The sequence below is a fragment of the Delphinapterus leucas genome, chromosome 10 (assembly GCF_059928025.1).
Source record: "Delphinapterus leucas isolate spDelLeu-1000000601 "Yukka" chromosome 10, BTC_Dleu_Yukka2, whole genome shotgun sequence".
Lineage (NCBI taxonomy): Eukaryota > Metazoa > Chordata > Mammalia > Artiodactyla > Monodontidae > Delphinapterus > Delphinapterus leucas.
The window spans coordinates 58854835-58878737 of NC_143138.1; the positions used below are offsets into that span (position 1 = coordinate 58854835).

At 40.4% G+C, this 23903-nt stretch overlaps 1 protein-coding gene across 6 annotated transcripts in view; it reads right to left on the reverse strand.

The window, feature by feature from the left end:
- Window positions 1–23903, reverse strand: part of SNRK (SNF related kinase) — a 79359-nt gene that overhangs the window by 21232 nt on the left and 34224 nt on the right. For 3 of the 6 annotated variants that reach the window (XM_089919087.1, XM_089919088.1, XM_022553839.3), the window contains 2 exons: window positions 23382–23501; window positions 22813–23286 (listed from right to left, as the gene is read on the reverse strand). In XM_089919087.1, coding sequence (XP_089775213.1) covers window positions 22813–23286; window positions 23382–23501 — 594 coding nt within the window. The other 3 variants (XM_022553840.3, XM_089919089.1, XM_089919090.1) reach the window with 3 other exon arrangements.

Sequence of the window (23903 nt, forward strand, 5' to 3'; positions counted from 1 at the left end):
CACGACATTATTCAAGGGACCATTTATTCCATTTACTTATTTTCCAGACTTTTTCTCTTCTTACTCTACTTTTTGTCTTTGAATCATTAACTTTTCCATCCTAGGGGCCAAAGGAAAGAGATAAAAACAGTCACTAAACAAACACGAAGTATGGCTTTAACCAAGTTATCGAAAAATATGTTTCCCATCTTGAAAATGAGAATAGTTACTTCCTCCTAAAGCTGCTGTAGGCATTAAACGGATAAGAATCGAATCCATGGTTAAGTATTCAGGACAGAGACCGGCACACAGAAAGCATTCCCAAGGAAGCTGCTGCCGCCCCGCTCTCGTTCACCTGTGCCAGGCTCTGTCTAGGCACAGTGAACACAAAAATAAACGAGACACCCTTGCCCTTTTGGGGCTCCTAATTCACTGTGAGAAACAGACAGCAGGTAACAGAAACAGAAAGCAGGTAAGCTCAAGAAGGCACAAAGCCAACACAGCGAAGAAAAACTAAGAGACTGGGGGGAAGCAGGAGGAACAAGGAAGGCCTTTTAGTAATTCAGGTTATAAAAAAAAAAAAAAGGTGATAACTCAGGAGTTTGGTCCCCAGGACCACACATCTGGTGTTACAGGACTAAGAATGGAATCAAGAAAGATTATCTGTGATATTTCACCCAAAATAGGGGAGGGAGGGGGTACTTGTCTTAATAAAAATTCATTTTAGTGGCTATTTTAAATTACTTTTTCCATAAAAAAAAATAACTTGCTAATAAAACTACAAACTCCCAAGGCGTAGATCATAGCCTAAGCTTGAGATCCTAGGACCACAAGGGATCCACCAAGTCTGTAACTGGGGGCGGGGGGTGGGGGAGGGATGAGTAGGGAAAGTTAGATAAAGAGCATGGAACGGGGACTTTACATTATTTTCATTAAAAAAAATGTCAGTGGAATTGTCTTCATACTAAAGGTCCACAGGTTAACAAACATCAACCATCTGAAAAATCAAACCTAATGTTGATACTGCTACCTGAAGCATATGTTTTTATTTCAGACCCAGCTATAGACCCTTGGTTAATAATAGAAAAAGAAAACATCACTTCATAAATACAGTTCCTTTGGTTAAAAAAAAAAAATCTTCCAACACATGGAAGGGGAAGGAGTAGAAAGATAATGAAGTCTTCCTTAGTATAAAGGGTGGGAATTACCGGTCCCCTTACTGGCTCTCAAGGTAGCCAGAAGTAAGATCACAAGAATGAGCACTGAAGTCTCATCTGCTAACATTCAGTAGGTCAATTCATCATAATACAATTGAATTATGCTATCTCTAGGGTCAGAGGTGGAGTTTATGTTACTAGGTTCATTTAGGCAGGCTAACAAAAGATCAAAACGAAAACAAAACAGAGTAAGAGTGATTACTTTGAGGAAAAGTAATTGCCAAAGGGCGTGGAAGGGAAAATGTCACAACTACTGAAAGGTTTTCTGAAAAATAATTTCTGAAGTGAATTATCTAGACAGCAAAAGAACAAACAGGGATTAGAAAGTAATAAAAATGGGAAGACCAGAAGAAAGATTTTAAGTAGAACCCTCTATTTTTTCCCTCCGGCTTTCTTTTATCAGTGTAGCCACGAGTCATGAAACAAGCAACAGGAATAGAATGTTCTAAAACCACTACAGATGAGCTAGGGACCAGCACCTTTTATAACACCACTCACAACTGGCAGGATGTATGCAATCACTTTGCAGTTCCAACTACGGTCACTAGCAACTGACATATGACCCAATACTAATGTTAAAGGGAATGTTTTCTTAGAATAGCAAGTACTGTTGCAGAAGTGTGTAGGTCCCAGGAGTTCTATAACAAAACCTAGAGCCTTTGTTTCTTGTATGATATTCAGAAACCTAATCTCTATGGTCCACTGATGTGAATTCCTATCTACATAGTAAGAACTGCTCATTTGCATTCAAAATCACCTAGAGCTCTGGTTTTCAAGGATTCTTTCTTGCTCTGAACAAGATCAGTGGCTGCTTCTACGGGACATAACTAGAGACCGTTCTGGAAGTAGAAAACTGTCAGGTCATTTGAACTAACAGTGTAAGACTGAGGCAGAGGAGGAATGAAGAATGTGGACATGTCTTAGGATAGCTCTATTATTTCTGGTTTTATCAACACTCTAGTCGGAAGCAAAGTTGTATTACTTAACAAGGAATCACTTCTTCTCTTTAAAGAAAAGAGTGAGAATGAATGTCGACATCTCATACCTACTTGAAAAAACTTCTTTCCCAGACCTGAATCCACCTAAATGTGCCTTGGGGACTTCAAAAATCAGTGCTGCCCAAACAAAGCTTATCATCTTTTACCCAAACCTATTTGTCCTCATTTGTATTCTAACTTGGTCAATGACACCTTCACCCACCCAGTCAAAGCTCGGGAGACCTCCCAGACTCTACACTCCGTGGGTCCTCTGACTTCCACGTCAGGGAGATCGTGCCAACTCCAGTATGTGCTTAGACACAGCGGCGGTTTCCACCACTGACCCTCACGTTCCCTGAGGTCTCCCCACACTGCCCTCCAACCTGGGGAGCTGGGCCAGCTGGTGACTTCAGCATGACCACAGCAAGCTGTAACTACAGGTGTTCTCCTGTCCTCCTCCACTGCTCAGAGCTCCGTGAGTGCAGAGTCTGTCTCCTGCACCCAGGCAGTCCTGCTCAACAGAGGTCTGCTGAACGGAGTGAGCCTGAAACTATAAAACAAAGTAGTACTTCTGCAAATGCCGTTTGGGTAGAGCCCCCAGGAGGCAGATGAAGCGGAAGTTTGAGGTACAGAGGCAGTGAGCAGCAGCGTGAGAGGGAAAGGAGACTAAGAAGGGCTCGGGGTACAGTGCGGGGGTGTGGAGGTCAATGAGGACCAGCTGCAGTGTCAGCTGTTTAAGGCCTTATGCAAACTTGTCTTTTTAAGTCGCACGAAAACAGGGAAAAGTTCGAGAAGTCAAAGGTTATCAGTCACACACTGTGGAACTACACACATTCGCACAAATCCACGCCAGACGAGCAGCAGACACTCTTCCTACCCGGCATTCTTTCCTAAGTCACTTTACCAGCCTGATTTTGATACCAGTTAGGAAGTGAACGTCACAGATGAAGAAGGAAAGATAAGACAAGCTAAAACACAATAGTTGTGTGATTTCTTTCAGTATAGCCTGAGGAAAAGAGCATGCCTGGGCTAAAGCGTCAGAGACCTAGGTTCAAACCCTACCTTGGCCATTGAATTAGCTATGTATTCTTGGCCAAGTCACCCGACTTCTTCACATCTTAGTTCTCTCTTCTTTAAAATGTGGACACCACTACTTATCTGGTACTTTCTGAGAGGCTCACAGGGTGTCTGGGCAAACAGTGCTACATGTATCACTGCAGAGTCTGCAAGGATCATAAATGGTCACACCTTTAGATATAGGAGTGGGACTGGCGAGAGAAAGCAAAAGGGATTTTATGCTTTTTATTAAATATTATTTCTGTGTTATTTGAATTATCTTACAAGAACATTCATTTATTACTTGTAAAAAAGAAGTAATTAGGAATTAGCTGTGCTTAATATTCTGATGTGCACATACTTTAACTGAATAAGCAGAAACCTCTTTATAGGAATGTAAAAGACATTTTTAAAAAAGTCTAGACACGTTCTCTAGTCACTGAGCCTGTGACTCTCAGCCTATGGTCTGGGGACATTCGGTTCCGCAGGGTTCCCTTAATGGCTTCATAGACCAATCTGCCCGTAGCATGAATACCTACAGTAGGAAATAAATTACTTTTCATTTTTAGCACAAATAATTTCCTTCAAGGATTAAGAAAACTCAAATACGAACTCACTGATGTTTCATAAGTACCCCTGAGAGTCTTACAGAATGTGATGAAAGAAAAAAGGGCAGAGTTATATGGGTCCAGACTCTCTGGATAACCTGTTTTCCTGGTGGTATCTCGGTACCACAGTGTCTAGGGAGAGGATCTGGGTCTCGTGAAGCCTGGGAAGGGGTCAGGGTAGTGCTGCTGGCTGGGTCACCCTCTAGTTCTACTCCCCTGCTTCAGGACAAGCCTGAGGGTTCTCAAGGGGAGGTGAGTCTGACGCCAGAGGCACCACAGTCACCCACCTTGGGCACATTCCCCAAGTCAGTCTGGATGCTCTGGCTTCCTAGAAACTTCCACCCTCAGAACAATCCTTCGAAGTACTGATTTCTACACACCCTGGTGAAGCAAGAATCAGTTACAAACTCACACCTTTCCAAAATCAGATCTTTTATTAAAATGAAACCTAAATACTTCCTTTTACAAGCTTATGAGAAAAGTCTCTAACTTTTGTCCAATTTTATTATACTAGTCACAAAGCCTAAAATGTTCATATATGAGAAATATTCTTTTAAATGTGGAAACAAGCGCCATCAGGATGGCAACATGCATGAGTACATTCTTCGACTACGAATTTCAACGTGGACACTTTTCAAAGACGGGGTGTACGGGAGCACTGCCTCATCGTGGACACTCAGGGACTTGGATTTTGTTTTAAGAAGTGATTTTACATGATTATGACACAAATATGACAAATGCAAAGTGATTTCACAATCTGGCTCGGATCTAGAAAGTAAAAATGTTCAGGTTCAGTACCAAACCTAAAAATGTCGAAGTCAATTGTCTAATCAAACAATACCAACTCTGCAGACTAAAGAACAAATCTGAAGCCTGCACGAACTTGATGCTTTAGTTTAATAGCTAGTGGAGTATTCTGATGTTTTCTTATATTGATTTTAAAAACACTGAGCCTTTTGCATAAGATTGAGGTGTGCTAACATAAGACAAATATACAAGCCATTACAATATCAGTTAATAAAAATCACCTGCATATGCTGACTTTTGAGGGTTCTCTTTCAAAATGCAACAAACACAGCTTTCTGGGCACAGAGATACGGAGTCAAATGAGGTGTGTCCTTTAACCGATCACAGCATTACCCTAGACTTCCTAAAATGTTAAACTTGTCAAGAGACTTTAACATTATCATTTGAGGATAAAAAGAAATAAACTTTAAAATTGCGTATTTGCTATAAAAAGATTCAAAATTCAAAATATTAGTTCTCGAAATGTTTGTTCTGGTTAGTTCTCCCTGCATAATGCCTAGTCATATGGTTTAAAAATGTATACAAGCTATTCTCCTACATTAAAAAAATCAACACATCTTTCTAGGGATTACAATAAATACAACCTGGTTGGTTCTACATAGGATTATAACTTTTAGACTCCTTCATATTAAAACTTTAGCTAGAGAGTTCTCTCAAATATAACCACACATTCCCTGTATTTAAAAGTTAACGCTTACCTTCTTCAGATTATGAAATACATGTTTAATGACAGTAAGTTTCTATTGGCAGCCTGGGGGAAGCTCCCCCATTCCCAACACCACAATCTTTCATATTAGCCTATTAGAGAGGTAAAGATATTAACAGATTTGTTTTAATTTGCACTGTCCTGATTATTTCCTCCCAATTTCTCCAAGGTATAATTTACATACACTAGAATTCACCATTGTCCGTGCGCATCTCTGCAAGTTCTAACAAATGTAGTCACGGAACTACTATCACAACCGAGACAGAGATACAGAGCATCACTCCAGAAAGTTCCCTGTGCCCCTTTGCAGTCAACAACTCCTCCTCCCAGCCCAGCCCCTGGCAACCACAGGTCTGCTTTATGTCCCGAAAGTCTTGCCTGTAAGTGGACTCATACGGCGTGTAGTCTCTGAAGTCTGGCTTTCTTCACTGACGCCTCTGAGATCTGTCCATGTTGCTGCACGTGCCAATAATTCATCATTTTTTATTGCTGAGTAGTGTCCCTTTACACAGGTGTTCCACAGTTTATTTAAGATTGAGACCATCATGAATAAAGTCACTAAAAACATCTGTGCACAGGTGCTCATGCAAATTTAAATTTTCATTAGCCTTGGGTAGATACCTAGGAGTGGGTTTGCTAGGTCATATGTTAGCTTTATTAGAAACTCCCCAATAATATGTGTGGGTTTATTTATGGATTCTTTATTCTATTCCACTGATCATACCCTTTTGCTAATACCATACAGTCTTGATTACTGTAGCTTTATACTAAGTCCCAAATATTCTTATTACTCTTAAGGTTAACCTCTTCCTTCTTTATCGGCTATTTATACGACTTGTAAATCGACTCCTCACTTGTCTTTAGAAGATTTTTCTCATTGATTTGTAAGAGCTCTTTCTACAGTAAGAATAGTTATCAACTATATTACAAATTATTTCCCCAGTTTGTTTCCATCATAATTTTGTTTTAAACATATATGCACCGTACCCATAAACTGTAATCAAATCGATCACCATTTCTTTATAATTCCTGTTTAGAAAGGCCAAGATCTTATGAATGTTCAACTTTTTTTTTGCGGGGGCGGGGGGAGGCTTAATTCTTCATATACAAATCCTGAATTCACCTGGAATTTACTGTGACATATGACATAGGTAGGGATCTATCATCCCTTCTTCTTGAAATATTTAATTATTCCAGTATAACTTATTAAATAATTCTTCCCCTGATGCCTTCTGATAATGGAGGAATTTAAAATTATTAGGGCCTCTTCTTTTTTCTACCTCACTTAAAATCACCAGCTAAAGAATCATGGTAAGATACAGAGGTGCCCTTGGGCATCAGTCCTTAAACTAAAGGGTCACAAAGCAGAAACTGATGTGTCTGTTCAGCAAGTATATGGCACCACTATTTGCCAGGCACTGTGCTAGGTGCTGAAATGTAATCCTCATAAGACCTTAGAGGTTGGCAATGAAGGGAGAATTTCCAGGAGAGCGGGCACTGCTGCCCTTGGTGTCCTGGGCCCTGCCACAGTTCATTTCTGTTCATTCATTTACAGAGATGAATTAATGTTACAACCACCTGGCTTATAAAAGATAGCTCCACCTTATCTTCCATCTAAGATTCCCCTTTTAGAGTTGCTTCCATGGCAAGCATGTATCTCCCTCTACCTCCAAAAGTACCCAGAAGCCTGGATAAAAGCCTGGACTCCAGGTAACAAAGGGGCAGATCATGTTTTTAAGAGTTTTCAATTACGATTTCTTGATTCTTCCTCATCTCTTGTTGCTATCAGTGTGCCGGCCTCTAGGAGGTCCCTTTGCTACCTATCAGCTGAAGGCTACAAAAATAAACTTATTCAACTTGCTAGAATTTTATGTAAAATTAACTAATAAATAAGGATATGAGTGAGACCCTGAATGACAACTGTAAACAAAATACACGAGCTTTGTACATGGGCTGAGGGCAGGCCATTTCAGCATGCCAGCAGCCTTTGATCGCTTGCTTTCTGGTGCTCTACTGTGTTCGGGACAACTCAGGAACTAACTAAAGAAAGGGCTCAATAAGTACTTTCCCTAATTGGTAGGAGACACTGATAGCTAAGGATGCTGAAGCTCATTTCTCCTACATAAAGTAACACAAGAAAAAATTTCAGAAAGCTTCCTTACCATATGAAAAGCTACTCCCTTCACTCCCTTGATAGCAGCCGGAAGAGTCAAAGGTTAGCAAGTCAGGGAACACAAATCCTCTACCTATTCTTGCCTCCGCTGATTCATGAGTTCATTTCAATACTGAAGCTAGATGGTAAGTCCAAGAAATTTTTATCAAGCTGTTTACTGACAACTTGATAGCACAACTATCCTTGAGACAGACAGCACTGTACACCGCCCATAAACTGATGACTGAGAAAAAGAATTAGGACTAACCTAACACCACTAGGAACCTTCTGCTCCCAGGGAGAATATAATGGGTTGTAGCAGACTGAAGGTCCTGCTCTAATAACTAGAAACAAAAGGATAACTTGCAGAAATCATGATTTTAAAGCCTTGGGAGCAACAGGAATAGATGAACTAAAATTCCAGATTGGAAAGAGCCCTTTCTAGAGCTAAGGCAGAAATTCAAACAAGAATCATGTGACCTCCAGAGTTTCAATGGATCACAAATGTTCCTGAAAAAGGTTAAGCCCAATCAACTTATATTACACTATAACTAAAAGAGTATCTTAGGTATAACATCATTTTGAAAACCCTGAAAACCAGGTAAGGTTAGGAAAATATAGCTACTCTGATGCAAGAATATAAGCTTACAGTGAACTGATATCTAATGTCTCATATATCAGTCAACTGCTATCTGTATATATTAGTCTCTTAAGAATTTGTTAAACCAGTTTCAGCCCTCTAGAAACAAATTACCACTGCATACAAAACTGGGAGTCACACTCTGGAACATGGGGTTCACACCATCTGAGGGGCTTCCCTGCATCTATTGGAGCTCCCAATCCATGTTAAGTCTCTTTTAAACTGTAACAAGAACCTCCAAAGGTCAGTGAAGAGTTAATACATACAAACTCTGTTAACACAAAATGGGTTTAAAAGAAAAAAAATCTTACCTAACACACCAAATACCTACAGATTAAGTCTATTTTAGTTTTAAAAAATAAAAAGAACACTGTACCTGCAATGACTTGATGTTCCTTTTGGAAGTAGGCCTATCTAAAACCTTACCTCCAATTTTCCATTACGATCTTCCCAAGTCATAGCTAGGAAACTAAAAACACAACAAGGAAAATGAGAGCTCTAATATATAAAACGAATTAGATATGCACAGAAAACAAGGCCACTCACTATTCCACACCTATATTTTATGCCCCAAAGCTTATTTCGAAAGTGCTTGAGCTTATTCCTTCTGTCAGAAAGTTGTGGACCCACTTTTTACTCAGCCCCAAGGTCAAATCTAAAAAGGGGCTTCACAGTGGTCCATAAAACACCTCAGAAACTGCACCTCTGCATCTCTCCGAACAGAGGCACCACAGCTTTCATCAGACTCATGGTGAGTCTAGGACTCATTAAATACATATATAGAAGGGCAAGAAAGGGGGCTTCCCTGGTGGCGCAGTGGTTGAGAGTCCGCCTGCCGATGCAGGGGACACGGGTTCGTGCCCCGGTCCGGGAAGATCCCACATGCCACGGAGCGGCTGGGCCCGTCAGCCATGGCCGCTGAGCCTGTGCGTCCGGAGCCTGTGCTCCGCAACGGGAGAGGCCGCAACAGTGAGAGGCCCGCGTACCGCAAAAAAAAAAAAAAAAAAAAAAGAGGGCAAGAAAAAGGAGCACTGAAGTGACCAAAGTCATCAGGAGGAGCCATGGAGGGCCCACAATTAACCTTTGCAAAGAAGTTCAGAAGAACGTACATTTTCACTTCTTACTCTCTGTAATGTTTATTCATTTGAACAAACATTAAGAGCTTGCTGTGTTTACCAGGAGATGAAGATGGGACACAGATACAAACACAGTTCCCTCTCTCCAGGATCTTACTACTGAACAAGGGGGACAAGTGAGCCATCTGGAGTGACTAGGCTTGGCATCACCCCATCCAATTCCAAAGGGAAAAGGCACTCAGGGCATATGTCCTCTGCAACTCATCACCCTCTTTTTTTAGCCATTCACAAGCCTTCTATTATTTTTTATCCAACAAACTACAGTGCCTACTCTGTGCCTGGCTGCATCCCAGGCACCAGAATTTAGATGTATCTATGAAGAGGGTCTCACTTCACAATCTTATTTTCCTACTCACCAGACATTGCCATAAATGCTGAGGGCCCACAATTTTTTCCTTAGGTTCCAGGGTTTAAAACAATTCTGAATTAAAGTTTTAAAATATTAAATTAGGCACTGTCTTACACTATACTGGATGTAACTTTAAACACATCACCATCAGGCTAACAAATCAATAAAAATTAGCTAAGATACACCAATGTTTTCCAAAGACAGTGTAGATTATATAGAAAATGAAAATGAAAATGGTGCAGGGCACGAATTGGCATCATAGCTGTAAGGAAGCATCAGCTCCACACAGGAGTCTCTGCTGGTGAACTTGGCCTAGCTCCGGGTGTCCTGTGCCATGTCTGCTCTCCACCTTTGTCTACTGAAGTCCACATTAACATGTGAGGATCTGACTGACAGAAGCCATAGTCCTTGAAAGAAGTAAACCACACTCTGTGTGTTAAGGTGATTGTGAAAGCGCTGCCCAAGCAGCCACCCTGGGAGTCATGACAGGACCTGCTGGGCAGGGTTTCCCCAGAAAGCGGGACCTGTGGTTGACTAGCCCCGCCAGGCCCACCTCAGGGAGCGCACGGGAGAGAGAGGAAGCCGGCACCCTGACGTAAGCAGACACACATCCTTCAGCAGTTCTCAAACACACAACAGTCACTGCACAGGCCATTCAGAGCTCTGAGTCTCTTCAGCAATGTGCACTCTGACTGAAAGGATTCCAAATTTCCTGTGTCGCTGAGTCTGTTCTACGATATTTTGCTTTGTGGATATAGCCTTTTCTTTAACAGGTTTATGCTTCTCCCCACAAGAAAACGCTTAAAAACACCCAGGCAGATCATGATGTTTTCAACTCCCCAAAGGCTTCCGAGGCTACAACCTGAAGTGCAGATAAGCGGTTTCGGTTTCCATATGTATTTCTGTATTAAAATAGTTACTGTTGTGGATGTTTTGAACAACTCTTCTGGAGTTCCAAGAAACGAACCAGTTATCAAATAAACATCAGGACTTTCATTTGTTTTTTAAAAATCTAACATGAACACACACACACACACACACACACACACACACACACATCTTCTTTAGAAGTCAACCTACTCCCTGAACACAAAAAACCTAACATTCTAAAAGTTAAACACAACTAAAAACACAAGCGGGAAAGCACACGTGCACAGGCCTGCCCTTCCCCCAGTTTTCCCATGCATCCAGCATTTCAGAAGTTCCCCCAGGACAAATTTCCAGAGGAGCGAGCACCTCAGGAAGGAAAATGAGGCCAATGCAGCCCCACAGAAACATGAAGGCGTCGTGTTTCTCCTCCAAAGGAGGAGGACATGCTGAGACAGTTCGAGCTGCTGGCTGAAGGGGGTCTTCATTCACCTAAACCCTACAACAGTCCTAAGGCGGGAACGGTTCCTACGCCCCCTGCACAGAGAGATGAGTCAAGCGGGGAAGGACATCGGCTGGGTGGGGAGAAGGTGAGGCCTGAGGGCAGGGGGCTGGGAGACAGGAGGACCCTGAGGCTGGGCTGGGGTGGGAGGAAGGTGACTGACGGGCCGTGTGGCTGGAGCTGGGCAGCGACAGGGAAAAGTGGGAGGGAAAGTCAGGGAAGAAATGGGGGGAGCCGACCTTGAGGGTCATGCGGCCACAGTGAGGACTCCAGTTTTGACTCTGGGTGAAATGGAAAGTCTTTAAGGTGTTGTGAGCAGAGGAGTGACATAACAGACTCCAGTTTTCAAAGGAACTGAGAAGCACTGTTTTCCTCCTCGGTGGGGGTTACCTGAGACTGCCGCCTCGGGCTGCAGACCCGAGAAAGCCCCTGCTTACAGCTCTCCTTAAAGCTGCTCCCCAGGGCAACTCCGACTCGCCCTCGCCCCAAGCCCCAGAAGCCACCTCTCCCCGGAACCGTCAGTATCTGAGAAGGGCAACAGCATGGAACAGAGAAAAGGAAAGCTGCTTCCAAAATCCCTTCTCTTACCTTCTTCCTAAGATACACGCACTCATGCGTATCAGCCCAACTCTTACCTCCTCAGACAGAATACCTGAAGACTCAGGTCAGAGCTGGGCTCTAGTCTGAAAAGTAGGTGAATAGTAACTTCCGGTTTTTATTCTAATAGGACCTGCAGTTACCAGCCCTGCACACCTGTGTCTTTCCACAGGATTTTAGGGGGAGTAAGTGGTGCACTAAGGTCCACCTAAAACAAAACAAAACCCCTGTCTAGTTAATAGTAGTCAGAGCCCTCAGAAAACTGCAAAGGTGCTATAAATCTTCGGGACGAAGAAAACGACTTTAAATGAGGCAACCTTCTGACCACAGTGGAAAGGAAGCAGGCAGGACAGTCTGTGGGCTCCTCAGGACAAGGGACCCTGACGGCTGTTTAGCTTCAAGTTCCAGGCACTGGAGAGGCATCAGAAAACATTTCCAAGGGACCTGAAATTTGGTTTTCACTTACTTATCCCTAAATGAACACAGAATGTGACTAAAAATGGGGGGGCGGGAGGTGGAGAGAGGTGGAGGGGAGAAATTTAAACTCAATTCTCAACATCAAAAAGAATATACATTCTCGCTCACTCTTTTGAACCTGAAGGTTAAAAAAATTTTTTTTTTCCCTAACGCTTATTATCTAAAGAATATTAGAATTAAAAATACTGGGAATCTTTTTTCCACTAACGGCTAAAAACATCTGATTCTATGCGTCTGAATCAGCGGTAGGGAAGGCTAGATGCATATCAGAATCTCATGAAAGCTTCTGGTTGTGGGACTATCAGAATCAATCTCTAGCAGGGTTGCCCAGGCAAGGTTTTTTTTTTCTTTTTTTCTTTTTAAATCTCCCCCAGGTGAAACTGATGGGCGATCAATTGAGAACCACCAATTTAAATCTTACCATACCACTAGTACAGTAAGTTATACTTTTCAAAACAGAGTCACCACGTATTTCATTTGATCTCAGCCTTAACACACAGTGAGAGCAATAAGTACCGTGGCTAAAAATGCAACAGGGAAACCATCAAAAACACGCCAATCGTTTCTATCGTATTTTTCAGATGTCTCACTGAGAAATCAATGGCTGTGTCAGCCTGAAAAACCCACCTATAGGGTACCTATAGATTATACTACCTCTAACACTTCATGCTCAAATATTAAATTCAATAACAGCTTATTTATAAAACCCAAAAGATTTTACTCAAGGCACTGCTACCTGCTTCCCAAATACTTGATGATGAAACGTTCACACTGTAAAGCCAGGACATGGTGAAGACAGAACTAATACCAAGCCAAGTGCTTTTATTCAGTGTCCACGCCAGATCAATTTTTAATTGTGATTTCTGAAATAATTTTCATTTCTCATAGGCATGTGAATCTTCAGGGAGTTTAAGGAAGGATTTTCATTTCTTCTTTTGGTTTTACGACAAGTGATGGCACTATACTTTGTAAAAGGTACCTGTCAGAGCATACGACCCTGCATTTGGCAGCTGGGTTGTGGAAGGTGTGTGCCACACTTCTATGGATATGTTTCTCAGTTCTCAGCAACCAAATGCTACCCGTGTGACTAGGCCTAAGCCCCAGGCTGCAACGCAGCTCATATTGGGCACACTTACACAAGCAGGTTCTGTGTTTCCTTTTATAGTTTTCCAAGGTTTCTGCCCTGGGCCTGGGTATGGGCCTGGTTTAACAAGCATGAGTGTATAAAGCCTAAAGTTCCTCTTTAGCCCTTGGCACGATAGTGATCAATTCATTAGGAGATAACAGGTAACATCATCCCTCCGCTGAAGTGTAGAGACCAGATCCGCCTTGCTCAGTGCTGTATCCTGGGCCCCTGGCATGGACTAAGCATGCCATAAACACGTGCTCAGGAGAGGGAGGGAAGGCAGGGGAGGGACTGGATGGAAGCAAGCCTGGTTTTCACCTTGGTCAGAACAGCAAACAGTTGATGATTGCAAAGCTGAGAAGGACAGAGAAAACCTCGATGAACAGCACTCGGTCTGTTACTCACATGCAGCGTCACCTACAGCAGGATGTGCTCAGGCCTGAGAAGTGTTCCAAGGCCATGCCCACTCCCATATGCAAATAAAACAAGGTGCTACTTTAAAGCAGACCAAACTTCCTTACCTACGCATAGAAGAGGCTCAGATCATCCCTTAAAAATATATAATCCCAAACTCCACGGTTGGGCCTAATACTTTGACACAAGCCTAAGGTCTTCTAATCTAGGACTCATCAGGACCATATGTCTAAATGACAAATAGTAGAAGAATAAGTAATATAAAATTTAGCCAGATTCTGACTCTGGGAAGAAAAGGTCCAAGTCGGAAAATACTGAAACATTACAAAGACATCTGGCTCTAATAAACAACTGAGAAAAATGAAACTGTACACACTGAGAGTTGGTGTAGCTTGGGCAGGACTGCAAAAGCAAGTACACAAGCAGCTTATCTGAAATAAAAGCAAGGAATTATCAATTCATAGTCTGAGCTATGATGGCAGATCTACGTTAATCAAAGAGAAAATTTCCGATTTGCTTACATCTTCTTGGACTGTTTCAAAGCTCTATCACAAAGTTTAGGTTAGGTTGCACTATCTGTATGGGAAGGAGGAACCCTTTTAAATCACAGGACTAGAGCAGAGCGACGAATGGCTGCCATAAGCGCATTAAATGTGGCCTCCAGCTCTTGGCTTAAATACACCAAGGTTTCCCAAATATTATACAAAATATAATTAGCATATATATTTTTTAACATCTTTATTGGAGTATAACTGCTTTACAATGGTGTGCTAGTTTCTGCTGTATAACGAAGTGAATCAGCTATGCATATACATATATCCCCATATCTCCTCCCTCTTGCGTCTCCCTCCCACCCTCCCTATCTCACCCCTCTAGGTGGTCACAAAGCACCGAGCTGATCTCCCTGTGCTATGCAGCTGTTCCCCACTAGCTATCTATTTTACATTTGGTAGTGTATATATGTCCATGCCACTCTCTCACTTCATCCCAGCTTCCCCTTCCCCCGGCCCGTGTCCTCAAGTCCATTCACTACATCTGCATCTTTATTCCTGTCCTGCCCCTAGGTTCATCAGAACCATTTTTTTTTTTTAAGATTCCATATATGTGTGTTAGCATATGGTATTTGTTTTTTTCTCCTGACTTACTTCACTCTGTATGACAAGACTCTAGGTCCATCCACCTCACTACAAATAACTCAATTTCGTTTCTTTTTATGGCTGAGCAATATTCCATTGTATATATGTGCCACATCTTCTTTATCAGTGGTTAGGAATCTGCCTGCCAATGCAGGGACACAGGTTCAAGCCCGGGTCTGGGAAGATCCCACATGCCGCGGAGCAACTAAGCCCATGGGCCACAACTACTGAGCCTGCGCTCTAGAGCCCGCAAGCCACAACTACTGAGCCCACATGCCACAACTACTGAAGCCCACGCGCCTAGAGCCTGTGCTCCACAAGAAAAGCCACCGCAATAAGAAGCCCGCGCACCACAATGAAGAGCAGCCCCCGCTCACCGCAACTAGAGAAAGCCCGTGGGCAGCAACGAAGACCCAACGCAGCCAAAAATAAATAAATAAATTTATTTTTTTAAAAAAATGAACACAATTCTAAGATGTGTCTATAGACTTCATCAGGTCTTAAGGCATTACTGAACCAGAAAAAGCTAAGAATCACTGCTCTAAAATAAATGCAAGTACATATTTTTAACATGGTGAAGGTTAAATGCTGTCACCTCAGTGGACATAGGATACTTTCTGGCTGATTATCTAGTTTTACAATTGTTTTTATTTTAAAAATACAATGTAAAAATACATTTGTTAGCATGCACCTGAACACTGAAAAAATGCAGTGTGTTTCTATCATGGCGACCTTCATTCCCAGACCATAATCAGGCATTACTGTTAAAAATAAAGTAAAAACAACCCCTACACAACATCTCAGGAACATGTACATTGGAATACTTGTTTTTTTAATTTATTTAATTTTTGGCTGTGTTGGGTCATCATTGCTGCCCACGGGCTTTCTCTAGTTGCGGCAAGCGGGGGCTACTCTTCGTTGCAGTGTGCGGGCTTCTCATTGTGGTGGCTTCTCTGTTGTGGAGCACGGGCTCTAGGCGCACAGGCTTCAGTAGTTGTGGCATGCGGGCTCAGGAGCTGTGGCTCACAGGCTCTAGAGCACAGGTTCAGTAGTTGTAGTGCACGGGCTTAGCTGCTCCACGGCATGCGGGGGGGATCTTCCCGGACCAGGGATCGAACCTGTGTTCCCTGCATTGGCAGGCAGATTCTTAACCACTGTGCCACCAGGGAAGCCCTACATTGGAATACTTGTCTTCCAGGCAATGAATAATATGTATTTTTTAACTTTTTATCTTGAAATAATTATAGATTCACAAGAGTCGCCAAAAAAAAAAAAGGTACAGGGAAGTCCCATGTACTCTTCACCCAGTTTCCCTGGTGGCAACACCTTACTTAACTAGAGCACAGTATCATATAGGAAACTGACGTTGGTTCAGTCCACAGAGCTTATTCGGATTTCATTGTTTTACATGCACTCATCTGTGTGTAGCTTCCATGCAATTTTATTACGTGTGTAGATTCATGTAACGACAACAGATACAGAAGTGCTCCATCACAACAAGGTTCCTTCATGCTATCCCTTTATAACTACACCACTCACTACCATCTCTAGCCCGTGGCAACCACCCATCTGTTCTCCACCTTTACAAGTTTGTTATTTCAAGAGAGTTATAAATGGAATTATGCAGTACATGAGCTTTTGAGACTGGCTTTTTTCACTCAGCATAATTAAGATCCACCCAAGTTGTTGTGTCAATAGTTTGTTCCTTTTTATTGCTGCATAGTATTCCAGGGCAATCTGGCTTGTTTCCAGTTTGGGGCTATTACAAATAAAGCTGCTATGAACATCCACATACAGGTTTTCATGTGAAAATAAACACCCAGGAGTGCAACTGCAGGGTCGTATGGGAAAGAAACTGCGGAACTGTTTTCCAGAGTAGTACAGTAGTGACTCCTCTCTTGTTATTCTTTCTCATAATTGTTTTAGCTCTTCTAGGTCCTTGGCCTTTCCATGCAAATTTTAAAATAATGTTGTCTATGTCTTCAAAAACTTTGCAGGGCTTTTGACAGGAACTGCATTAAATCTATGGATCAACTTGAGAAGAAGTGACATGTGTACTATGTTCCAACTCATGAATATGATTTGTCTCTCCATTCATTTAAGTCTCCTCTAATTTCCTTCATTAGCATTTGGCATTTTTCAGCATAAATTATTTTGTTATGTTTTGTTAGATGTATACATTTTCTTTCGCATGACTGTAAATATTATTGTGTTTTTAATTTCAGTCTCCAGATGTCTGTTAATATATACAGATGCAATTGATTTTTATGTGTTGATCTTATATCCTGTGATCCTGCTGAATTCACTTACTGTTTCTAGGAATTTTTCTGTAGGTAGATACCTTGAGATTTTCAACGTAGGCAATCATGTCATCTGCAGACTGAGATAGTTTTATTTCCTCCTTTACAATCTGTATGCCTTTCAGTACCATGCCAAATAAGAGTGGTGAGTATACATCCTTGCCTTGTTTCCAAACTTAGGATGAAAGCATTCAGTCTTTCACCATTAAGTATGATGTTAGCCGTAGGTTTTTGTAGATGCTCTTTATGAAGCTGAGAATGTTCCCCTCTATTCCTAGTTTACTGAGAGCCAGCAAAGAGTAATATTTTAATGTAGGAAAAATAACAGATTTATAAAAAGAACTCTAGCTTGCTCCATACTCATATGCATGAGGACACTTCTCGTAACTCCATAAATGAATAATATCCATTAAATGCTGAACTGCAAATTGTAGAGTGTGTATACAGGTTTTCTGTTTACATCCCAAAAAGCTTATACACAGAGTCTAAATCCAGATCTTTGCACTGTATTAATATAGAGCCATGTTTTATATAATTTAGCTTTCAATGATATCTCCTGCATATTAATTTAGCAAATAATAAACTAATGAAGAGACTGAATATTTCATCTTTGAAACAGTTTGTCTATAAACTAGGAAGCATCTAATACAGGGGTTTTCAGTTCCAGAGCTGTAACATCCCAGGAAGCCTCTGAATCTCAAGTGAGATGACAAAGTTTTCAATGCCAAATTTAGTTCATTTTAACTTGAAAATAAACTTTAAAAAATTAGTGAAGTAGAAAGACATAAACAATTGCAGGGTTTTACAACAACTGAAAAGTTCTGTCCACGATCTAAGAAACAGTTTTCCCATTTTAGAGTTTCTATAATGAAGAAACCTTTAAAGTATACTTTAGTTTTGTTTTTTAAAGCAGAGTAAGGTCTTTTCCAATACTTCTTTGAAAAAAAGAAACCCTCATCTGCCCAGAAATTCACCTGGAGGCTTACTACAAGGGCCCCCTACAGGGCCAGCAGCAAGGTCCCCAACAGTTTCAGCAGAGCCTGAGCTCTCCAGAGCAACATCATGACGTGTGCATGACTCCAGCAGGGACAGGTCCATCCCCAGCCTGACCTTCCATCATCTAAACTGACGTAATTAGCAGTGACAATGGGTTTTCCACCCTGTACACTGCTGCACTGCAATCTCTACCACAGGAATTCCAAAGACTGTGATGAGATTCCAGGATTTTTCACAGAGATCATTTTCTATCTTTCCTTTCTAACTAGGTGAAGTCAACTTAATGTACATTCTTGAAAGCCAACACAGGCAACTGGAATCAACAGCTCACTGAGCAAGATCTAGCTCTCCTTCTCCCCCCAAATCCCTAGATCTGATCGCAAAGGTAGATGGCACATGGGATCAGACTGAAAGAGGAAACCAGCAGGTAGGAGCGTCTGTGGTGCTCCTTTCTAGAAGACACAGTCTGGAAACAGAAAGAAATTCCACCAAGACAACCATTAGAAGGATGAATCAATTTCTCTCACCCCATAACTCACCAAGCATGAACAAGCAGGTATTTGTTCTCGGTGGGAGGAGTGAATGTGGGCACCAGGGGCAGAGGTGTACTGACAGTCTGTCAAAAGTAAGACCAGACACCAGGCCACACTCTGCTCCTCTCCCACATACACTGGAGGCTACCCAGACATTATATTCACAGACAATTAGGGAATCTCAAAAAAAGAGATAAACACACAACTAACAATCCCCAAGCACCTAAGAAACATGGGCAGCATGAGAGAGGAACCAAGTGCATCAAACAGAAGAATTAATACCCAAGAAAAATCATTTAATGGAGCATTTCCAGAAGTGTGAAGCTATGCTTCACAGGATAAATGAAATGTATAGCCCAACAAAGAAAATAAAATTAAATTCACATCAGACTTCACCCTGGCAACTTTAGAAGCAAAAGGTGACAGGAAAATATCTTCAAAGTTGGGAAGAAAATGACTCTCAATATGTATTTCTATACGCAGCCAAAGTACAATTCAAATGTGATGACATTTTTAGACAAAGACTTGACAAACTTCTCACAAATCATCTCTAAAAAATTACAAACAAAACAAAAATAATCTAAGTGAAAGACAGAAAGGTGAAGACTCAGTGGTAAACCAAGAAATCAGTAAAATTAAGTCCAAAATTAAATATTTTTATAAATAAATAAAAGCAAATAAAAAATCTTTTACTCAAAGGAATGTGAAAGCGAACTATAGTTGTTTGTATGGTAGAGGGAATGATACAAATATCAATTAACTCCAGACATTAAGAGTAGACACGAATACAAAGAAACGGATTGCACATCTTGCAAACCACTGAAGGAGGAGCAAAGAAAACTTGAATAACCCAACAAAATATGGAAAAAGGTAATAATAAGGCAAATGTAAAACACAAAATAAGACAGCACAAATAAGTCCAAACATTCCAGTCAAAACAAATATGAATGGATTAAATTCACCTATTAAAAGTCTGACTCACAGATTACAGACACAAAATCCAGCTACATATTATTTAAGGAAGATAAATCTAAAACAAAATGACGAGTAGGATCGAAGGCAATAAGCAAATAAGTGCAGTTTCACATTGCTAAAAGCTATAGCCCACCATGTAAAATAAATTATATAAACTTTTATATACCTAACACAGCTTGAAAATAAAATGTACTAAGCAAAAACTGACTAAAATACAAACTTCACAGATAAAAGTAGGAGACTAGCATAATTCTCTCGAAGATAACAGATTAGAATAAAAACATAATGACACAAAGGAACAAATTACATAATTAACAATCTTAATTATGTATAAAAATTCTGTACATACCAAAAATTTTAATCACACAGGGAATAATAACCAAAAATTACTATGTATTAAACCACACAGAAAATCTAAAAATATTCCCAAAGTAGAAACCAATCAGGCATATCTATTGACTGTAATGTACTAAAATTAGAAGTTAAAACCAAATGGTTAAAAGGAAAAATAAATGTATCCACTCTGAATTTTTAAAAAACAAAAAAACTAAACAAGAAACAAAGCAGAGGGCTTCCCTGGTGGCGCAGTGGTTGAGAGTCCGCCTGCCGATGCAGGGGACACGGGTTTGTGCCCCGTCTGGGAAGATCCCACATGCCGCGGAGCGGCTGGGCCCGTGAGCCATGGCCGCTGAGCCTGCGCGTCCGAAGCCTGTGCTCCACAATGGGAGAGGCCACACAGTGAAACCCCTGGGATGTTACCAGAGATGGAGGGAGAAGGCAACATACAGCCTTAGATGTAAATATTTTGTTAGAAATCAGGACAATAAGGGAAAACAGCTTTCAATTCAAGATGCTAAAAAAGAAAAAAGAAAACAAAAAGAAAACTCAAAGGTCCTAGAAAGAATTAATAAAAATGAAAGAAAAAGTAATGATACAGAAAACAAACAGTATAGTTAAATAAAATCAAAATCTGATTCTTTGAAAATAATAATAAAATACACAATTTCTGAACTAAGTTTCAATGTTGAGGACCAGTGTACTCAAAAAAAAACTTACCTATAAAATTGAACCGAAGTTGTTTTATTTAGTAACATCTGATAATTTAATTAAATGACAGATTCTAGTATTTATTCCCAACTAATTTTGCTAAATATCTGTGAAAAATCACTGATTTTGGCATAATCAACTAATACTACATTAAGAGAGAGATAACTTTCCATTTGTTTTTTTAAAGCAATTCTGTAGTAAATTCAATCACACAATTACACAAAATGTATGGAAATAAATACAAATAAAGAAAATGACCTCCACCCAATTCTACTCTACCAACGTAAGTTAACCATTTATCAGACTGGTGATTATCCTTCTAAACGATTTTCTTTTCCTTTTTAAAAACTTGTTTAAAGTTCTATTATGCAATATTTATGATATAAGGGGAGAAAAAAAGAATATTACAAAGAACATCTGCAGATTCACTACTCAACTTAGGAAATAAACATCGCCAATACAGAAACCCTCTAGATATGCCTGCCCCTTGGAAGTAACTATTTTGATCTCATTGTGTTCTTCATACTTTACTGCATGTGCGTGGACCCCTAAACAATATATCATACTGCTCTGCAGGTTTTAAACTTTCATATAAACGTTATAATACTGTACGTATTCTGCACTCATTTTTTCACTTAAACAAGTTTGTGAACTCCAGCCATGCCGACATAGCTTATTAATTTTCACCACGCTATAGCTTCACCACATGCATAACGAACAATTTATTCTCCTGCTGATGCATAGTCAATGCTGCTGAAAACATTCTTTGAAAATCTCTTGCGTACACAGGAAGCAGAACTGCTGGGTCTCAGGGTGTGTACATCTTTAACTTTACCAGGTATTGACAAACTGTCATCTACAAAGTACAAGAGGTCCTGATGTTCTATAGTCTTATCTACACTTGGTTTTGTCGGACTCTAGTTTTTCTCAATGTGAAAAGTAAGAAAATATCTTATTGTGGTTTTAATTTGCCTTTCCCTGATTATTAGTGAGGTTGGACATCCTTTTCACGTTGAGACATTTATGTTTCCTCTTCTGCGTATTCTGGGTCTCATTTTCAGATTAGAGCCTCTCCACTAATCAAAAATCTCTGCCTCAAATATTCTAATGAAAGACTTTAGTGAAGCCTGGTTATCTGTAGTGTGCAGAAACCATTTTTAACCCTTTCTTTTCCAGAACACATAGTCTAACATGAAAAACAATGTCTTGGTGTACAGAGTATTCAGTGTAAGAGCAGCACTCTTCAATGTGTGTCTTTAATCTTCTATAACCTGCATTTTAAATGATCAGAATGCAAACGGAAGGCTCGTATCTATGAAGTCTGATATCATGTGCATGTAATATTAGGGCACATTTTTCCAAGACTAAACCTAAAATTTTAAAAGCTGACCACACCTTCTGATTAACAAATCCTTAAAAATTGAAAGTAAATTCCTAAATGACCTTCAAAACAGATATGAACCCAAGGGGACAAAGTTGACACAAACTGAAAACCAATAAACCCTTCTACCACAACTAAATAACTCATGACAAGTGAGCGAGAGTGTGAAAATGTGCTGGAGTGAAGGGAGAGGGTCAGTGGGAATGCCAAATGCTACCACTATTCTGGAATCCACCACACAGCAGGCACTCTGTATATCAATTTCCTATTCTGTACAACGAGAGGGACAATAACCACCACACAGTCACTGTGAAAAGTAAACAAGATAACATACGATACCTGTATCTGATCTAATTCTATTTTATGGATGAGGAAAGGAAGCAGAGAGAGGTAAATACACTGTTCAAGGTCACAATAAATGATTCCAATGCCCCAGTTCTTCACACTGCACTGTCATATTCACAGTACCTGTCTAATATGGGTCTCGTGACTGTTAAAAAGTATTCACAGGAAGGAGATGACTAGAAGTATCTCAGAAGATAGGAAAAGTACTCAGACCTTAAAAAAAATTAAAACGGGCAGATGACAGGTTACCTTAGCAACTTACTCATTTTCCTTTGTGCTGACAAATATACTTTAGACATTAGCCATCTAAAAGGTAAAATAAACTCATTGCCAGCTTTAGAGAAACATGGCATTCGTGAAACCCAATCTGTTAACTAAGACCATTTAACAGAAATTCTCTTAGAAATTATTTTGATACCAACAACAGATTTGACCAACTACACTCTAGCCAGGAGAATTCAAGAGGGCAGATACTGGAAGGTTACCTACCTACCGCAGGTGCATCATACTCATCACCAAGCAGAATTTCTGGTGCAGAATATGCAAGAGATCCACAGCTTGTAGTGAGCTTCTTCCCTGGTTGAAACTTGTTGCTGAAACCAAAGTCTGTCAACTTTACAAGACCCTGTTTTTCAAAGAAGACCACGTTCTCGGGTTTTAAGTCTCTGTGAACCACATGGAGTTTATGGCAATAAGATATGGCATGAACTATCTGAGCAAAGTACTTCTTGGCCAAGTCTTCATTAAGCCCCTCCTCGTGCTTCATTATGTAATCGAACATGTCTCCTCCATCCCCAAGTTCTAGAATAAGATATAGTTTGGTCTGGGTGTCAATAACTTCGTAAAGGCGTACAATGTTGGGATGCTGCACTAGTTTCATGCATCTCACTTCTTGGAAAAGATGACCAGTGGCTAGACTGTCCAATTTTGTCTTGTCAATAACTTTTACTGCCACTTTTTCACCTGTAAAGACATGCCTGGCAAGTTTAACCACTGCAAAATGACCTCGACCCAAGGTTTTATCCAGATCATACAATCCAGCAATCTTCCCATCATACCCTCGCTTGAATCCTGCCATGCTGGTCCAACGGAAGAAAAAATATTTAGACGGTTTAAAATGGATCTTCTCATATATCTGGTGAAAATAAGGAATTCATTTTCAATGTCGCCATGGACATCTACAAAAATAAGAGAAATAAAATTAAGTTTTCTGTGACGTTTCCTTTTATAGCTTCATTTTTCTTTAAATTTTAAGAGAAGCTTGAAATAAATATACTGAGACATAAAATGAGTCAGGGGCATTTATAACAACCTATTTACATATTTAGGATTTACTTTATAAAGGATGATAAATTTCATTTTGCAAACTGATAAAAAGTTAGTTTGTTGAAACAATTTTTTGGTGATGTCAGAAATAAGAAAACTGGCAAGTTTGATAAGATGTGTTTTGGAAGAATATTTTCCAAAAGTAATTTCCATTACTGTCTTAAAAAAGAAGTCAGGGATTGACAAGAAAGGGAAAACACAAAGAATATACACTTGGACAGAAACCAACAACTTTTTCCTATTATTCCAAATTA